General features: G+C 43.7%; 1 protein-coding gene across 1 annotated transcript in view; it reads left to right on the forward strand.

Annotated features, from left to right (window-relative positions):
• Positions 1 to 14,623, forward strand: part of LOC142558444 (uncharacterized) — a 105,122-nt gene that overhangs the window by 36,529 nt on the left and 53,970 nt on the right. Inside the window, exon 7 of the mRNA XM_075670578.1 lies at positions 13,266 to 13,670. Within this exon, the coding sequence (XP_075526693.1) occupies positions 13,266 to 13,670 (405 nt within the window). The remainder of the gene's footprint in view (positions 1 to 13,265; positions 13,671 to 14,623) is intronic.

Genomic DNA, 14,623 nt, shown 5'->3' on the forward strand with positions numbered 1-14,623 from the left:
AATTTAAAGCCACAATCGCAGCTTGCAGCTCTTTCTATTTGTGCATTTCTATGCGCTTTATCTTTAGGTGGGCCTAGAACATCAGGTGATGTGAAATTTACCCTTTCTTTGTGCGTGTGTGTTGCAACATGTTTGTGAGGATGGTTCAACAATAATGCTTGCTGTACTAAAGGAAAGTGTAGCTCCAAGCTTACAAAGCATTTTATTTATTTATTTTTTCTTCCAGATAGCGAAACTGCAATAGGGGTTCTGGAGACCTGTTCATCTGACGCAAGTTAATCGTGAAAAACAAAAGACAGTGACTTCAAGAAGTTGAATGGAAGGGCAGGTGGTCTTTTGAGCCAGATTGTGGGCTCCTTGCCACATGTACAGGATTGCTATTTTGCTCAGGTGTTTGTGAGCCCATTCTCTGATTTATCATGTCTACTGTATAGACTTGTTTAAAAGCCGCAGTATATTTTTCACAATTTTGACAGGGTGCGGCCCTGACACGAGACCGAACCATTTGGTTCATTCCCGTCTAAGGGCCCCTACTAGATAGCTCTAGATACTATATACCTCTTCTAAACGACTCTTGCCATCTGCTAGTGGGATGCAGAAGTACGCAGCACGCAAAAATTTGCCGATGCGTGCGCATGGCGTCCAGACAGTGAACGCAATAGCTTCTCCGCTGGAAATTTTCTTTCCCAAATTTTGGTCTGCCAAGTTGGAGGTGTGGCCCTTAAACAGGTAAAGCCCGTACACGATTCTATGGGGTATTCACCATAACTTTTTTTAATATATAATGGGCATTTTTCAGTCTTACTTATTATTATTTGTTATCTTTGTACTCATTGACTTCTACATCTCAGTTTTGCCAGGTTTTTGAAAGTCACTATAGCTTTATGCTTGTATAACAAGAAATTTGTACACCAGGCGTCAACCTTGAAAAAAAGGAAAGAAAGAATACAAGTACAATATGACATGCATGTAGTAAATGTCTACTTTTGGCACGTCCCTGTTGAACACGCCGAACTTTTGGCATAAAGGGCTGGGATGAAAAGTGCAGATGTCACACTGCTGCACACGACATGACACCACAGCCTGCGTGGTTTAGTGAACTGGCTGCTTGGTATGATGTGCTATACGTCGTGCAGCTAGTATTGTTTCATTATTTTCCAGTGGAGATTACTTTCCATGCAGATGGAATTGTAGTTCTACAAAGGGCAGCAGATTGTATTAAGCTTTTATCACTGGTTGCAGAATGTACAAGTCATGGAATGCTCTTGGTGGCTGTTAACTGACAGAGGAGCTGCAGCTTTCAACTTATCTTTTATAGAACATCACGAAAGGCATGCAAAAAACAAGAACGACTAGGGTTCCTCTTGCACCGTGCCATCTTTTTTTTAATTTCTGTGACCAATGGCAAAAAAACATAAAAACTGTAAATGGGACCTGCCTTCGTACTTACACCTTGAAAGCCTGTGTTGACAAGCCTTGAGCCACATACAAGCCTGTTACATAAACCTCCCGCAATTCACGTACAGTGGAATCTCGATGATACGAATCTCACGGGGTCACGAAAAATATTCGTATTAGCCGAAATTCATGTCATCGAAACACAATCAAAACTAGCTAAATTAAAGAGTCAGAGGTGAACTCACTCAGGCACACTTATGTAAAAAGCATTTATTTATTGAAGAAAAAGTCTCTAATGTCCTTCTGCTTCTTTGTCAGGTCATTTAGCAGACATTGTTCAAATCCATAAAAACGTGTGCACGTGTCGTCGCCGATTTCATCCGCGGCCGTAGCAAGCCTCAGAACTTCGAATGCGTGCAGCGTTTCAGCTGCCGGTGGTGGGCCTTCGCCGTCGCCCACGTCTAACACGAGGAACGCGGCCCGAAGCACAGCACCCACTCGTTCTGATGGCACGTGGAAAAGGAGGAAAAGCAACAAAAGTGCCACCGCTTCAAACTCTTCGCGCCCTGTCGCGGCCTCCGCGCTGTCCGGCGCCGCGTCCGCGCCTCCGTACCAAAAGAGAAGGGAGAAATCGCGTGACTGCGCGCAGTCGCGTCCGTCCGTGCGCCGGAATCGTGCCAACTGTGGCCTCTCCTCCGCGCATCGGCGAAACCTCCTCCCCTCCTTAGCAACCGGCGCTGGTGGGGGGCGCAGCTGTGCATAGCAACCGTGACGTCACACAGCAGTAGAATGAGCGCGCGCGTCGGCGATGGCAGCTGGTTTCTTTATCCTATGGCTGCACCTCCGCTCTTTTGCGACACCTCCCGTTGCAGTAGAGTGAGTGAGAGGCATGGCTCCGAAGCGGTCCAGCGATGCCACGCTAAGCGGTTCGGGGAAGCGGCAGCGGACGCCGGATTCCCCCAACACCAAACGTCACAAGAAAAAGGAGCGATTGCGCATGCGACGACTGAACATGTCACCAGATGCAAAAGCAAGGGAGGCAGAACGGAAACGCCAACAGCGACTGATTAGATCGCCGGGTACCGAAGGCAGGGAAGCAGAACGAAAGCGGCAGCAGCAACAGGCGATATCGCCAGACACGAAAGCGAATGAATCGGAGTGCACACGGCAGCAGCGTCTGGCTTTTGCCAATCACACTTTTGTCTTCGGTAATTTTCGTATCAACCGACGCGGGTCGAAAATTGATTCGTAACAACCATTCTCTAGCACGCTGCAAAGTAATGGGGCTTGGCCGGGGCCACAGAAAAATTCGTATCATCCGGAAATTCATATTAGCTGTGATCATATCGAAATTCCACTGTACATTAGTAGCTTTGCCATATGTGTACATGTGTACAACTCCCTTTGCGTTAACATGTGGTGAGTGTAACATATGGCAGTGTGCTTCATTGATAATTGTCAGCTTCACAACGGTGAGTGACAGTGCTTCTTAGCATTGGAAGCCGACGGGTACCATATCTTCTAAGAACATGTCCCCCCCCCCCTCTTTTTTTTGTGCAGACCTCGCTGCTGAACCTGTCCGGCTGGAGCTGTCTCCTCAACAAAGCCTGAACAAGGGAAGGCATCTGCCACAGCGTCGCGTGTGCAACGTCGTCAAAAGTTCCCGCATAAGAAAGCCGCGCAAGTGCAGCTACTGTGGCAAGGTGTTCAAGCAGAAGGTTGACCTGAACAAACATGTGCGTGTCCACACCGGCGAGAAGCCATTCTGCTGCCATCTCTGCCCCATGGCATTCACCCAGAAACAGGGTGTTTTGCGCCATATACGAATACACACAGGCGAGAAGCCATATCACTGTCGCTTTTGCCCGAAGGCTTGCTCTGACGAGTCCAATCTGAAGAGGCACGAGGCAACACACACACGACAAGTCCGGCCACGGCAGCCGCATTTCAATGGGGGCGAAATGCGAAAACACCCGTGTGCTTAGATTTAGGTGCACGTTAAAGAACCCCAGGTGGCCAAAATTTCCGGAGTCCTCCACTACGGCGTGCCTCATAATCAGAAAGTGGTTTTGGCACGTAAAACCCCAAATATTATTATTACACACGACAAGTCACTCCCAATGTGTCGCTGAATGTGGGGTCTCCATAAGGCAACTCATGCAGTGAGCAATAGCGAATATAGCAGAATTTAGTACAGTGACTTGACTTAATTTGATTTTAAGGGGACAGACAAACTCGAAATCATCTGGCTGCTTGATTTGAGGAAGAAGCAGGAAAAGAAACTACCAAATGCACTGCTGCAATCCTACATGTGGAAATGTTTTGAAGGCTTATTTTGTTATTATATATCACACACACACATATATCTATTTATATATTTTTAGACTGCAGCTCTTAAATGCCCGATCATGCAGCGAGCTAGTAATCGAGCGAACTAGCACAGCAAAAGATGAAAGTGAGTGTGGCAGACAGCGCGGGATAAAAAAGCAGCAAGAGCGAAGAGTTGTGAAGAGGAGGGTTTATAAGAACCATGAGACAGGGAGCTGAGGAGGCTGTGGAAAAAGGGTGAGGAAAAGAGTAGAGTGCCACTGGTGACCAGGCATGCGGCGAGTGTGGAAACCGTTGGCATGGACCCACTACGCACGTTCTACTTGCACCTGCAGCGCAGCTGACGCTATAGAGTGTGCTCCGTGCAAGCCACAGGTTCCCGTGTTCATGCTTTATTTCTGAACAATGAGTGACACAACCGGTGGAAATGCTTCGTATATATTGCTGCTGCTAAATGAGCTGCCCGAGCAGAGGCTCAGTGCTGCTGCTGAGAGCACCCTGTCATTCAGAATCAAATTCTTTACCACGTTATATCGTGGATTCAAAACACCTAGACAGATGTGCTCAAAATTCATGTGAGGGTGTATCGTAATCGTCGGTGATTTCTTTTATTTTTCTTTTATGCTCTCAACTTTTTTAAACTATAAAACTGGAGTTGATGGGTGGTATTATAAGGTAATAAGGACTTATTGGCTCTAGGCTGGTATATCCAACATGCCCAGTCGAAAATGGTTAAAAGAAGCATTGCCAAATTTTGTCTAAGCAATGCCATAAAAAAGTGGTGCTACCATAAGGTCTCTACAAGCTGAAAGAAAGTCGTTAACAGTTGTCTGCAGCAGGGTACCTGAATACTTTGGAGGTATCGGTAGGGGAGTCTTTCCTCAGAAGGCCTCGTACAGAAAGTACAGTAAATGAAGAGTTGTCAACTTGTTAAAAGACTGCAGTTGTGCCCTACCTACTTATAGCACGGCACACTGTCTTAAAGGGACATTAAAGGCAAATATTAAGTCAAGCCAAAATGATAAAATAATGCTTGAGAATCTCTAAGGTTTCAGTATTATCGTGAACAAAGCCTTAATAATTGAGAAATTGAGGTAAATGCAGGACATAATTAGAGACTCCCCCGGGACATTCAAGTACTTGCCCGATGACAAAAGCACTCCTGAGTTCAATTCTGTCACCAGTACTCAACCACTCATTGCACAAGACATCCTTGTATTGTATTATAATACGAAATAAAATGCTACTTCTCCAGTTCTATTTCACTTTTAGAAAAAAAGTACTCATTGTAATAACCCTGACAACGATCCAGTTGGTCGAAGAGTTTCGCTTTTGGTCGACTCCGCGCCGTCCATGCTTTCGCATTTCAGTAGCTATCGCCTAGTGCTGCACTGGTTTTGCTGTCTTGCGAAACTCGCGCAAACTTCTAGTAGCGAAGAATTCAACTTCCATGTGATGACGCGGGATGCTCGAACGGTCTACGCCACTAGCTGCAGTCGCGAATCTGCTGCTCTGTCTTGGCTCGGTATCGCTGTCTGTCAGGTGCCATTTTGCTCACTGACGGCATCAAAGGGGTGGCAATGGCATATGCCACGTCACCACTCCCTCGGTTCTCCTAAAGTCATACAGAAATTCTTCGAATCTGAGAAGGCACAAGGCAACACATGCATGGCAGTTCACTTCTAATCTGTCATTCAATCTGTCTTCTTAACACAACTCGTGCAGTGAGCAATAGAGAAGTTGGTGTGGTGTCTTTCATTAATTTGACCTTGGTGGGACCAACGAAACCAATCAATTATCTGGAGGATTGAGATAAAGAAGAGGCAGAAAAAACTACCAGACACAGTGCCGCTTCATTCGGCAGTATATTACCCGATACTAGCACGCCCTCGGATATAACATGCATTCTGGACATATAACAGATACATAGTATGTGCAAATTAGTGTCCACCGTCATAGCTCTCAGATATTGCCTTCTCGCTATCCATGGGCCACAGCATTTAGTCCCTTGTATGATCCATCACATGTTTGATATTCCACCTTATGAAACTACAGTACAACCTCGTTAATATGTTCTTGAAGAAAAAAAACTGTGAGAAAAACATACTTACCGGGAAAGCGTACGATCCAAAGTCACTGAAAAATTTATCAGGCTCAACTGTAGTTTACAGTTATGTAAAGTGCAGCATTGCGCAAATCATTGCAGAATGAGACATTGACTTGCGTCAGTCTGTTGGGGACCAAGCGGCCCGATATGAGCATTGTCGTTTTCCTATTGTGCAATGTTTCGGAACAGCGTCTGAAAACCAAAAACTGTCGAACTGGTGGGCAACGCCGGAAAGCGATGCCATCAGAGCAAGACATGGTGCTAACTTCGCACTGCCTACAGCAGGGAATGGTGGCATGTTTGGGCTACCGCCTTTGAAAAGCGTGCAGTATGCTTTCGATGGCATTGTATCACACGCACATGTACAGTAAACATGCTTATCGCAATAGGGTTGGCAGCGATAGCTGTAATTGGCGACGTGCCACGGCCCATGAAATATGCTGGTACCAGAAGAAGAATGCATGCGTGCCAACATTCTCATGTGACAATGGCAAGCAAGCAATGTGGGAAAGCTGCTCTGGCAGGTAGAGCTTTTGATTGCATTTGCCTCGTGCCTTTCCTTGTTTACATCTAGCAGCCAGAAAACGTATCGTACAATCGCAATTTGGCAATGTACTGAACATTGATGCAAAAATATTGTGTTTTCCTGGGACGTAACAACCCATAAAAAATGAGCGTAACATTATTGGGTCATTTCTTGTGTTCTCGATTGCTAACGTTCGAACCAGGAGATCGTACGCAACGTGATCGTATCCACGAGCTTTTACTGTACTCCGCAATCATCGCAAATGGGATGTTAGCGTACACTCAGACTAAGTCCTAAGCTAGTTCATCCTGTGATGTGTGCGATTCTCAGGAACGCCGAAAACAGCTGCCATGACTTCGTTACCGCTAGCTTAGCATAAGATAACTCTATCTTTTGAATTAGATTTTGTAATTAAAAACCGTTACCAGTGCGCTGTCATTGCCATCGTATGCAAGAACTGGTTCTCTCGACATCTGATAATAACAGTAATGATGATCTTGGTTCTCACAGTAGGCTGTTGTCACGTCTGAATACATGCTGTTGGTGTATTTTCATACGTTATTTCACTGTAAAGGTGATTCTTTTACATATATTCTTGGCAAAAGAAAGTGTGTTGTGAATGGGTAAATATGGTAATTGTTCAGTGTAAGCTTCAGTTTTTGCCTGAGAGTGTTCTTAAGGCAGGCCGAAAAAGTGTTTTTCACGGGAGGAAACATGTTTCCTGCGCATTCATGTTTGTCTAGCACTGCAAAGGCAGATGCAACAGCTGTTGTGGTCATCATTTGGGTCGTGTGTGCCCATAATGACCAGTAAAGTTCGAACTTTCTGGTCAGGGCCCATTTGAACATGTAGAGAAAATTCTTGGCCATAGAAATATATGGGCACTGGTGGGACATTAGGCTGGAATAGAAGTAATCGAAAAGTTGAATTAGCCAGAGTCAAATTAATCAATTAATCTAACTCTACGGCTGATGGAGTATTCAAATAGCACTTGTGTTGAACTGTAAAGAATTGGGACAAATCAATAAAAGTGGAAGACATCAAAATTTGTCAATTTCCAGCAAGGTTATTACCTTGGTTACCTAGCTTTTTGAATAATTGCATTTGAACACTGGTGTAACAAACATGGCTGTGATAGATTATTCTACTCCTGTAACAACACCAAAATCGTGAGCACCACCTTATCTCGGACGTCACGCGGAGTAGCTATGCATTCTAGATCGTGCATCACTTTCATTAAGCAGTAATGGCAGCATTCTTTTCCTTCCCGATTTTGGCATCAAAAACAGCAATTTTCGCAAGCATTTTATCATGATTCCAATCCTATTTCAATCAAAATATTTTGAATAAGGACTCCTTTATACCTCCATTACCTTAAACTAGAACTTCTCCTCAGTCCAAAATTTGGTTGGAGTTGATTTTAAGGTGTTGCATATGACCACATAAAGGCACAAGATTACGCAAAATTGAGGAATAAGCTGTTGATCGTGTATGACTCCTTGGGCACTTGTTTTGCTGTATGGTATAATGAAGCGATTTGTAGTAGCTGAAAAATCTTCTGATAGAGCAATAGAAATAAGGCCCAGTAATTATAAACACAGGCTTCGATGGACGCTTCAGTGTCTTGCCATCTGTAAGCAGTGTTCATGTACTTCGAGTTATCGACTGATTCAACCTCACCCTGCAATTTTCTAGCCTCCCGCTTGTAGAGTGATGACCTCACAGATGTGTTAGACCCATGTTGAGTCTCTGGACCAGGACGAGTTCATCACTTGTGAAGCCTTCTGATAAACTTATGGGGATGACAATTTTTTTCTTCTATATATTTATTTATTTTCTCAAAGAACTCACAGGCTCCTTTACATGGGATCATTGTGTGAGTGGGACAATATATGGAAATTGCAAAAGCATAAGAGCAAAAACGTTACACAATTGTTAGCAACAAGCACTAAAAATTATACTCTTAAAATCAAGGAGAGCAGTTGTACAAATTTTAGGTTTTAGAAATGTGGCTATATAAAAGCCGAACACAACTTGGCTCAGATTTGAACAGGAGCACAGTTTCGTACATGTAATACAATATTAAAAAACATTTTGTTTTGGTAACAGCACATAAAAACAAAGATATTAGGTGAGTATGGCGATTATCCTGCCTCTAAATGTGTTACTATCTATGGTGTTTGTAATGTAATCAGGAAGGCCATTCCGATGGCTTATGGCACATGAAACAGCAGGCTTATGTGCTTTAGTATGACCAGAAATGCGCCGACAGTTACTGCAATTATGAAGACTATGTGTTATACGGCATGGCTGTGATAAGGGCAGCGTGTTAAACTTTCTGTACATTGCAGTTTTCTGCAGAGTCAATTTTGCCATAGACAGTGCTGATGTTCCTGTAAATGAACGAATGCTATCAGCATATCTTTAAGGGATGCTTAGAAAAAAATAGTAAACCAACTCAAATCGGTAATGTTTCCTTCTAAACTTTCTTTTCGTTCTCTTGGCTGAAAAATGTTTAATTGATTAAAGTTTAATCTTGTTATAATGAAGTCACATCTGACACGAAAATACTATCGTTTTGTCCAATATTTCTTAGAAGCATATTATTAATTACACACTGATGTAAGGCAGAAAATTCCTAATTGCTTTGTTATATCTGATAATTTGTTATCTCTGCATCAGTTGCAACAAGGTTTGACAGTGCTACATGGTAAAGTATTGACAAGCTTCTATTTAATGAATTTTGCTCTTCACTGCATCATCATTGCATTGAAGTGTTGTCGTGGATTCTGCCGTATTTCCTCATATTCGGGCAGCTTTAGCGCAGGAAGAATTCTCAAATGTTGCCAAGTTGAGCCTCTGGCTCGTTTGGAACGCATTGTAATCCTCCGTTTTCAATAAACATTCAGCCAGACTCTGCTCGACCACTCGTCAGTATTGATGATGTCAAGAGGGGGTCTGTTGGCAGGCAGGCAGTTTACTGCGTGAGTCACTAGAGGAATGCCTGGTGCTAGCTGCAAGTATGGCAGTTCAGCCAACATGAAAATGAATGTATTCTCCTAAACTTCGTCCTTATGGCTTCAAACAACATTGTGGCTTTGAAAATTAATCTTTTTCAACAAAATATATCATTACAAATACCATGATTCGCTGTAATTATTAATATGTGTTGACTCGGGTTGCCCTTGCGCATTTAGAAAACACGATTGCTTGGAAATATAGAAAAATGATGTGTAATAAATAATGCAAAAATGCCTGTGTAACACCCATCATTACCATGTTAGCTGAATGATAACAGCGCCACTATTTCCTCTTTTAAGTTCTGTAGGATACTGTACGGTTCCAGAACCATCACAGTGGCATTGCCATTCGTCTTTTGTCTTGGCGTCCCTCGTGGCTTATGCCACCTTTTCTCACAGTTAGACCTTCTTGCTTTTACAAAAGCATTAATTTTACTACAACATACCTTTAGAGAGCCCTGAAACAGGCTGCTTCTTCCGTCGATGCTGCCGCTTTGCTTCCCTTTTTGCAATGACGCCGCTTCTCCATTCCTTACTCTCGTCATGACGGGTGAATGAGGAATTCTTATTTTTTATTTTTCCGCCATTGCACGATCATGCACATGTCTTCGTCTTTGTCACCGTCATCATCTTTTGTTTATGATGGCAGCACGTGCACCTCATGCCAATGCAACACAATGTTGTTTGGTCATCAGAAATGTCAACATTTTGCCATACAAAATCTCTGTTGAGTTCGTGCCTCGTGGTATTTGACCTCAAAAGAAATGTGAAGCATGAGGCTTGCTGTGATATATCTCATGGATGCCAGTTTTATTGTGGCACTCAAGCAGAAGACAGTAGTGAGAGCAGCGCATAGCAAATGTCTGACAGTGCTGGAGGTAGTGCTGGTGTCTTTTAGTTGGCAGTATTTGTAACACAGTGTTTTTCATCAATTGTGTGCTAAAGTGTGTGTTGAGATACTGGAAGTTGGCTGCATGGCACACGACAGGCATTGCTGGCCGAAATTGTTGACAAAGCAACAGAAATGTTTTGTCGTCACCAGCCTATTTATGTCCGATAATGAAGGCCTCTCCGATCGATCTCCAGTTGGCCCTGTCTTGCACTGTCTTACCCCATGTTATGCCCACAAGTTTCCTAATTTCATCTCGCCACCTAGTTCCCTGCTGTCCCTGAATATGCTCCGCTTCTCTTGGTGACAATCCTGTAACTGTAATAGACCGTTTATCTGGCCTATGTAGTGTGTGTCCTGCCACTCCCATTTCTTCCTCTTAATGTCAGCTAGAGTATCGGCTGCCCCGTTTGCCTTCTAACCAACACCGCTGTCCTCCTGTCTGGTAACTTTGCACATATAATTTACTTTCTCTTCCTGCCGCTTGCTGCATAGCCTCTTATCAAGCTTCTTTGTTACCCTCCAAGTTTCTGCGACATATGTTAATAAGAGCAGAAAGTAGTGATTGCACACATTTCTTTTCAAGGATAGTGGTAAGCTGCCAGCTATGATTTGGTAATGCCTGCTGTGTGTACTCCAACCCAATTTTACTCTTCTGTACATTGTCATGATCAAGGTCCGTTGTTAGTAATTGAGGGTAATTGGAGGTTATTTAGAGGTCTTTGCGCTGGCAAGGAGTTAAATAGGCTGATGACGACCGAGCAGCTGTAGCCCAAGTTTTTCTAAACATGATGTTATCTGAAGGCTGGCATGTTTCATACATATTTTGTGGTTTAGTATACGCAATGCTATAACGCCGAATGCTTGCAGACCAAAATTTATTCCATTTCCAATTTGAGAAGTCAGCTAAATAATAAAACTAAGAAAAACTGCTCTGTTTAATGCCACTCGACCGCTTGGTATAATTGGGATATGAATGGACAACACTTTCTTTGTAGCACTCGTGCAGAAGGCAGATGTAGAAAATAAGTGCGTAACAAATTGTGACGCTGTTGTTTTGGTTTGCAATATATTCGTCACGCAGTGCTTTTCCTGACTGATGTGCTAGAATGTGTTTAGATAACGGACGTCAGTTGCATAGTGCAAAATGTGTGCATTTCTGGCAGAAGTTGTTGACCAAGCAACAAGAAGAGTTATAATGAAACAAACTTTGAAGCCACATTCGCAGCTTGCAGCTCATTCTATTTGTGCATTTCTATGCGCTTTATCTTTAGATGGGCATAGAACATCAGGTGATGTCAAATGTACCCGTGTGTGTGTGTGTGTGTGTGTGTGTGTGTGTGTGCGTGTGCGTGCGCGTGCGCGTGCGTGTGCGTGTGTGTGTGTGTGTGTGTGTGTGTGTGTTGCACCATTTTTGTGAGGATGGTTCAACAAAAATGTTTGCTGTACTAAAGGAAAAGTGCAGCTCCAAGCTGGCATAGCATTTTATTTATTTCTTTTTTCTTCCAGGTAGTGGAACTACAATAAGGGTTCTGGAGATCTGTTCATCTGACGCAAGTTAATCGTGAAAAACAAAAGACAGTGACTTCAAGAAGTTGAATGGAAGGGCAGGTGGTCTTTTGAGGCAGATTGTGGGCTCCTTGCCACATGTACAGGATTGATATTTCGCCCAGGTGTTTGTCAGCCCATTCTCTGATTTATCGTGTTTACAGTATAGACTTGTGTAAAAGCCGCACTATTTTTTTCACAATTTTGACAAGGTGTGGCCCTGACATGGGACAGAACCATTTTGTTCAATCCCTTCTAAGGGATGCTACTGGATAGCTCTAGATACTGTATACCGCTACTAGATGACACTTGCCATCTACTAGTGACACGTGGAAGTATGCAGCACGCGAAAATTTGCCGACGCGTGCGCATGTAATCGGGACAGCGAATGCAATTGCTTCTTGACTAAAAATTTTCTTCCTCAACATCTGGTCTGCAAAGTTGGGGGTGTGGTCCTTACACAGGTGTAGCCTTTGCACGGTTCTATACGGTATTCACCATACTGGGCATCTTTCAGCCTTACTTTTTATTATTTGTTATCTTTGTACTCATCGCCTTCTGCATCACATTTTTGCCAAGATTTTTAAATGAACAATAGCTTTACACTTCTATAACAAGTAATTGGTACAACAGGCATCAAAATCGGGGAAAAAAGGAATACAAGTACAATATGACATGCATGTAGTAAATGTCTACTTTTGGCACGTCCCTGTTGAACATGCCGAACTTTTGGCATAAAGGGCTGGGATGAAAAGCGCAGATGTCACACTGCTGCACACATGACATGACACCACAGCCTGCGTGGTCTAGTGAACTGACTGCTTGGTATGATGTGCTATACGTCGTGCAGCTAGTATTGTTTCATTATTTTGCAGTGGAGATTACTTTCCATACAGATGGAATTGTATTTCTACAAAGGGCAGCAGATTGTAGTAAGCTTTTATCACTGGTTGCAGAATGCACACGTCATAAAAAGCTCTTGATGGTTATTAACTGACAGAGGAGCTGCAGCTTTCAACTTATCTTTCATAGAACATCACGAAAGACATGCAAAAAACAAGAACGACTAGGCTTCCGCTTGCACCGTGCCATCTTTTTTTAATTTCAGGGACCAATGGAAAGAAAACATAAAGACTGTAAATGGGACCTGCCGTCGTACTTACACCTTGAGAGCCTGTGTCGACAAGCCTTGAGCCACATACAAGCCTGTTACATTAACCTCCCACAATCACGTACATTAGTACCTTTGCCATATGTGTACATGTGTACAACACCCTTTGCGTTAACATGTGGTGATTGTAATATGTGGCAGTGTGCTTCATTGACAATTGACAGCTTCACAACGGTGAGTAACAGTGCTTCCTGGCATGGGAAGCCTATAGGTACCATGTCATCTAAGAACATGTTTCCCCCACCCTTTTTTCCTTTTTTTTTTTTTGTTTTGTGCAGACCTCGCTGCCGAACCTGTGCAGCTGGAGCTGTCCTCTCAACAAAGCCTGAACAAGGGAAGGCATCTGCCGCAGCGTCTCGTGTGCAGCGTCGTCAAAAGTTCCCACATAAGCAAACAGCCGCGCAAGTGCAGCTACTGTGGCAAGGTGTTCAAGCAGAAGTTTGACCTGGACAAACATGTTCGTGTCCACACCGGCGAGAAACCATTCCGCTGCCATCTCTGCCCCATGGCATTCACCCAGAAACAGAGTGTATTGCGCCATATTCGAACACACACAGGCGAGAAGCCATATCACTGTCGCTTCTGCCCAATGTCTTGCGCCGACGAGTCCAATCTGAAGAGGCACGAGGCGACACACACACGGCAAGTCACTCCCAATGTGTCGCCGGATGTGGGGTCTCCTTAAGGCAACTCATGCAGTGAGCAATAGAGAATATAGCAGAATTTAGTACAGTGACTTCACTTAATTTGACCTTGAGGGGGCAGACAAACTCGAAATCATCTGGCTGCTTGATTTGAGGAAGAGGCAGGAAAAGAAACTACCAAATGCACTGCTGCAATCCTACATGTGTAAATGTTTTGAAGGCTTATTTTGTTATTATATATCACACACGCACATATATATATATATATTTATACATTTTTTAGAGTGCAGCTCTTAAATGCCCGATCATGCAGCGAGCTAGTGATCGAGCGAACTAGCACAGCGAAAGATGAGAGTGAGCGCGGCACACAGCGCGGGATGAAATAGCAGCGAGAGCGAAGAGGTGTGAAGAGGAAAGCGGAGAGGAGGGTTGGAAATTGTTGGCGTTGGCTTCGGACTCGCTACGCACGTTCTACTTACCTGTAGCGCCGCTGCCGCTAGAGAATGTGCTCGGTGCGAGCCGTGCGTTCTCGTGTTCATGCTTTCTTTCTGAACAATGAGTGTCACAACCGGTGGAAATGCTTCGCATATATTGCTGCTACTAAATGAGCTGCCTGAGCAGAGGCTCAGTGCTGCTGCAGAGAGCACCCCGTCATTCAGAATCAAATTCTTTGCCACAATATATCGTGGATTCAAAACACCTAGACAGTGGTGCTCAAAATTCACGTGAGGGTATACCGTAATCGTCGGTGATTTTTTTTTTATGCTCTCGACCTTTTTAAAACTATAGAACTGGAGTTGATGGGTGGTATTATAAGGTAATAAGGACTTATTGGCTCTAGGCTGATATATCCAACATGCCCAGTCAAAAATGGTTAAAAGAAGCATTGCCAAATTTTGTCTAAGCAATGCCATAAAAAAGTGGTGCTACCATAAGGACTCTGCAAGCTGAAAGAAAGTCGTTAACAGTTGTCTGCAGCAGGGTAGCTGAAT

This window comes from Dermacentor variabilis, chromosome 9, assembly GCF_050947875.1.
Source record: "Dermacentor variabilis isolate Ectoservices chromosome 9, ASM5094787v1, whole genome shotgun sequence".
Classification (NCBI taxonomy): domain Eukaryota; kingdom Metazoa; phylum Arthropoda; class Arachnida; order Ixodida; family Ixodidae; genus Dermacentor; species Dermacentor variabilis.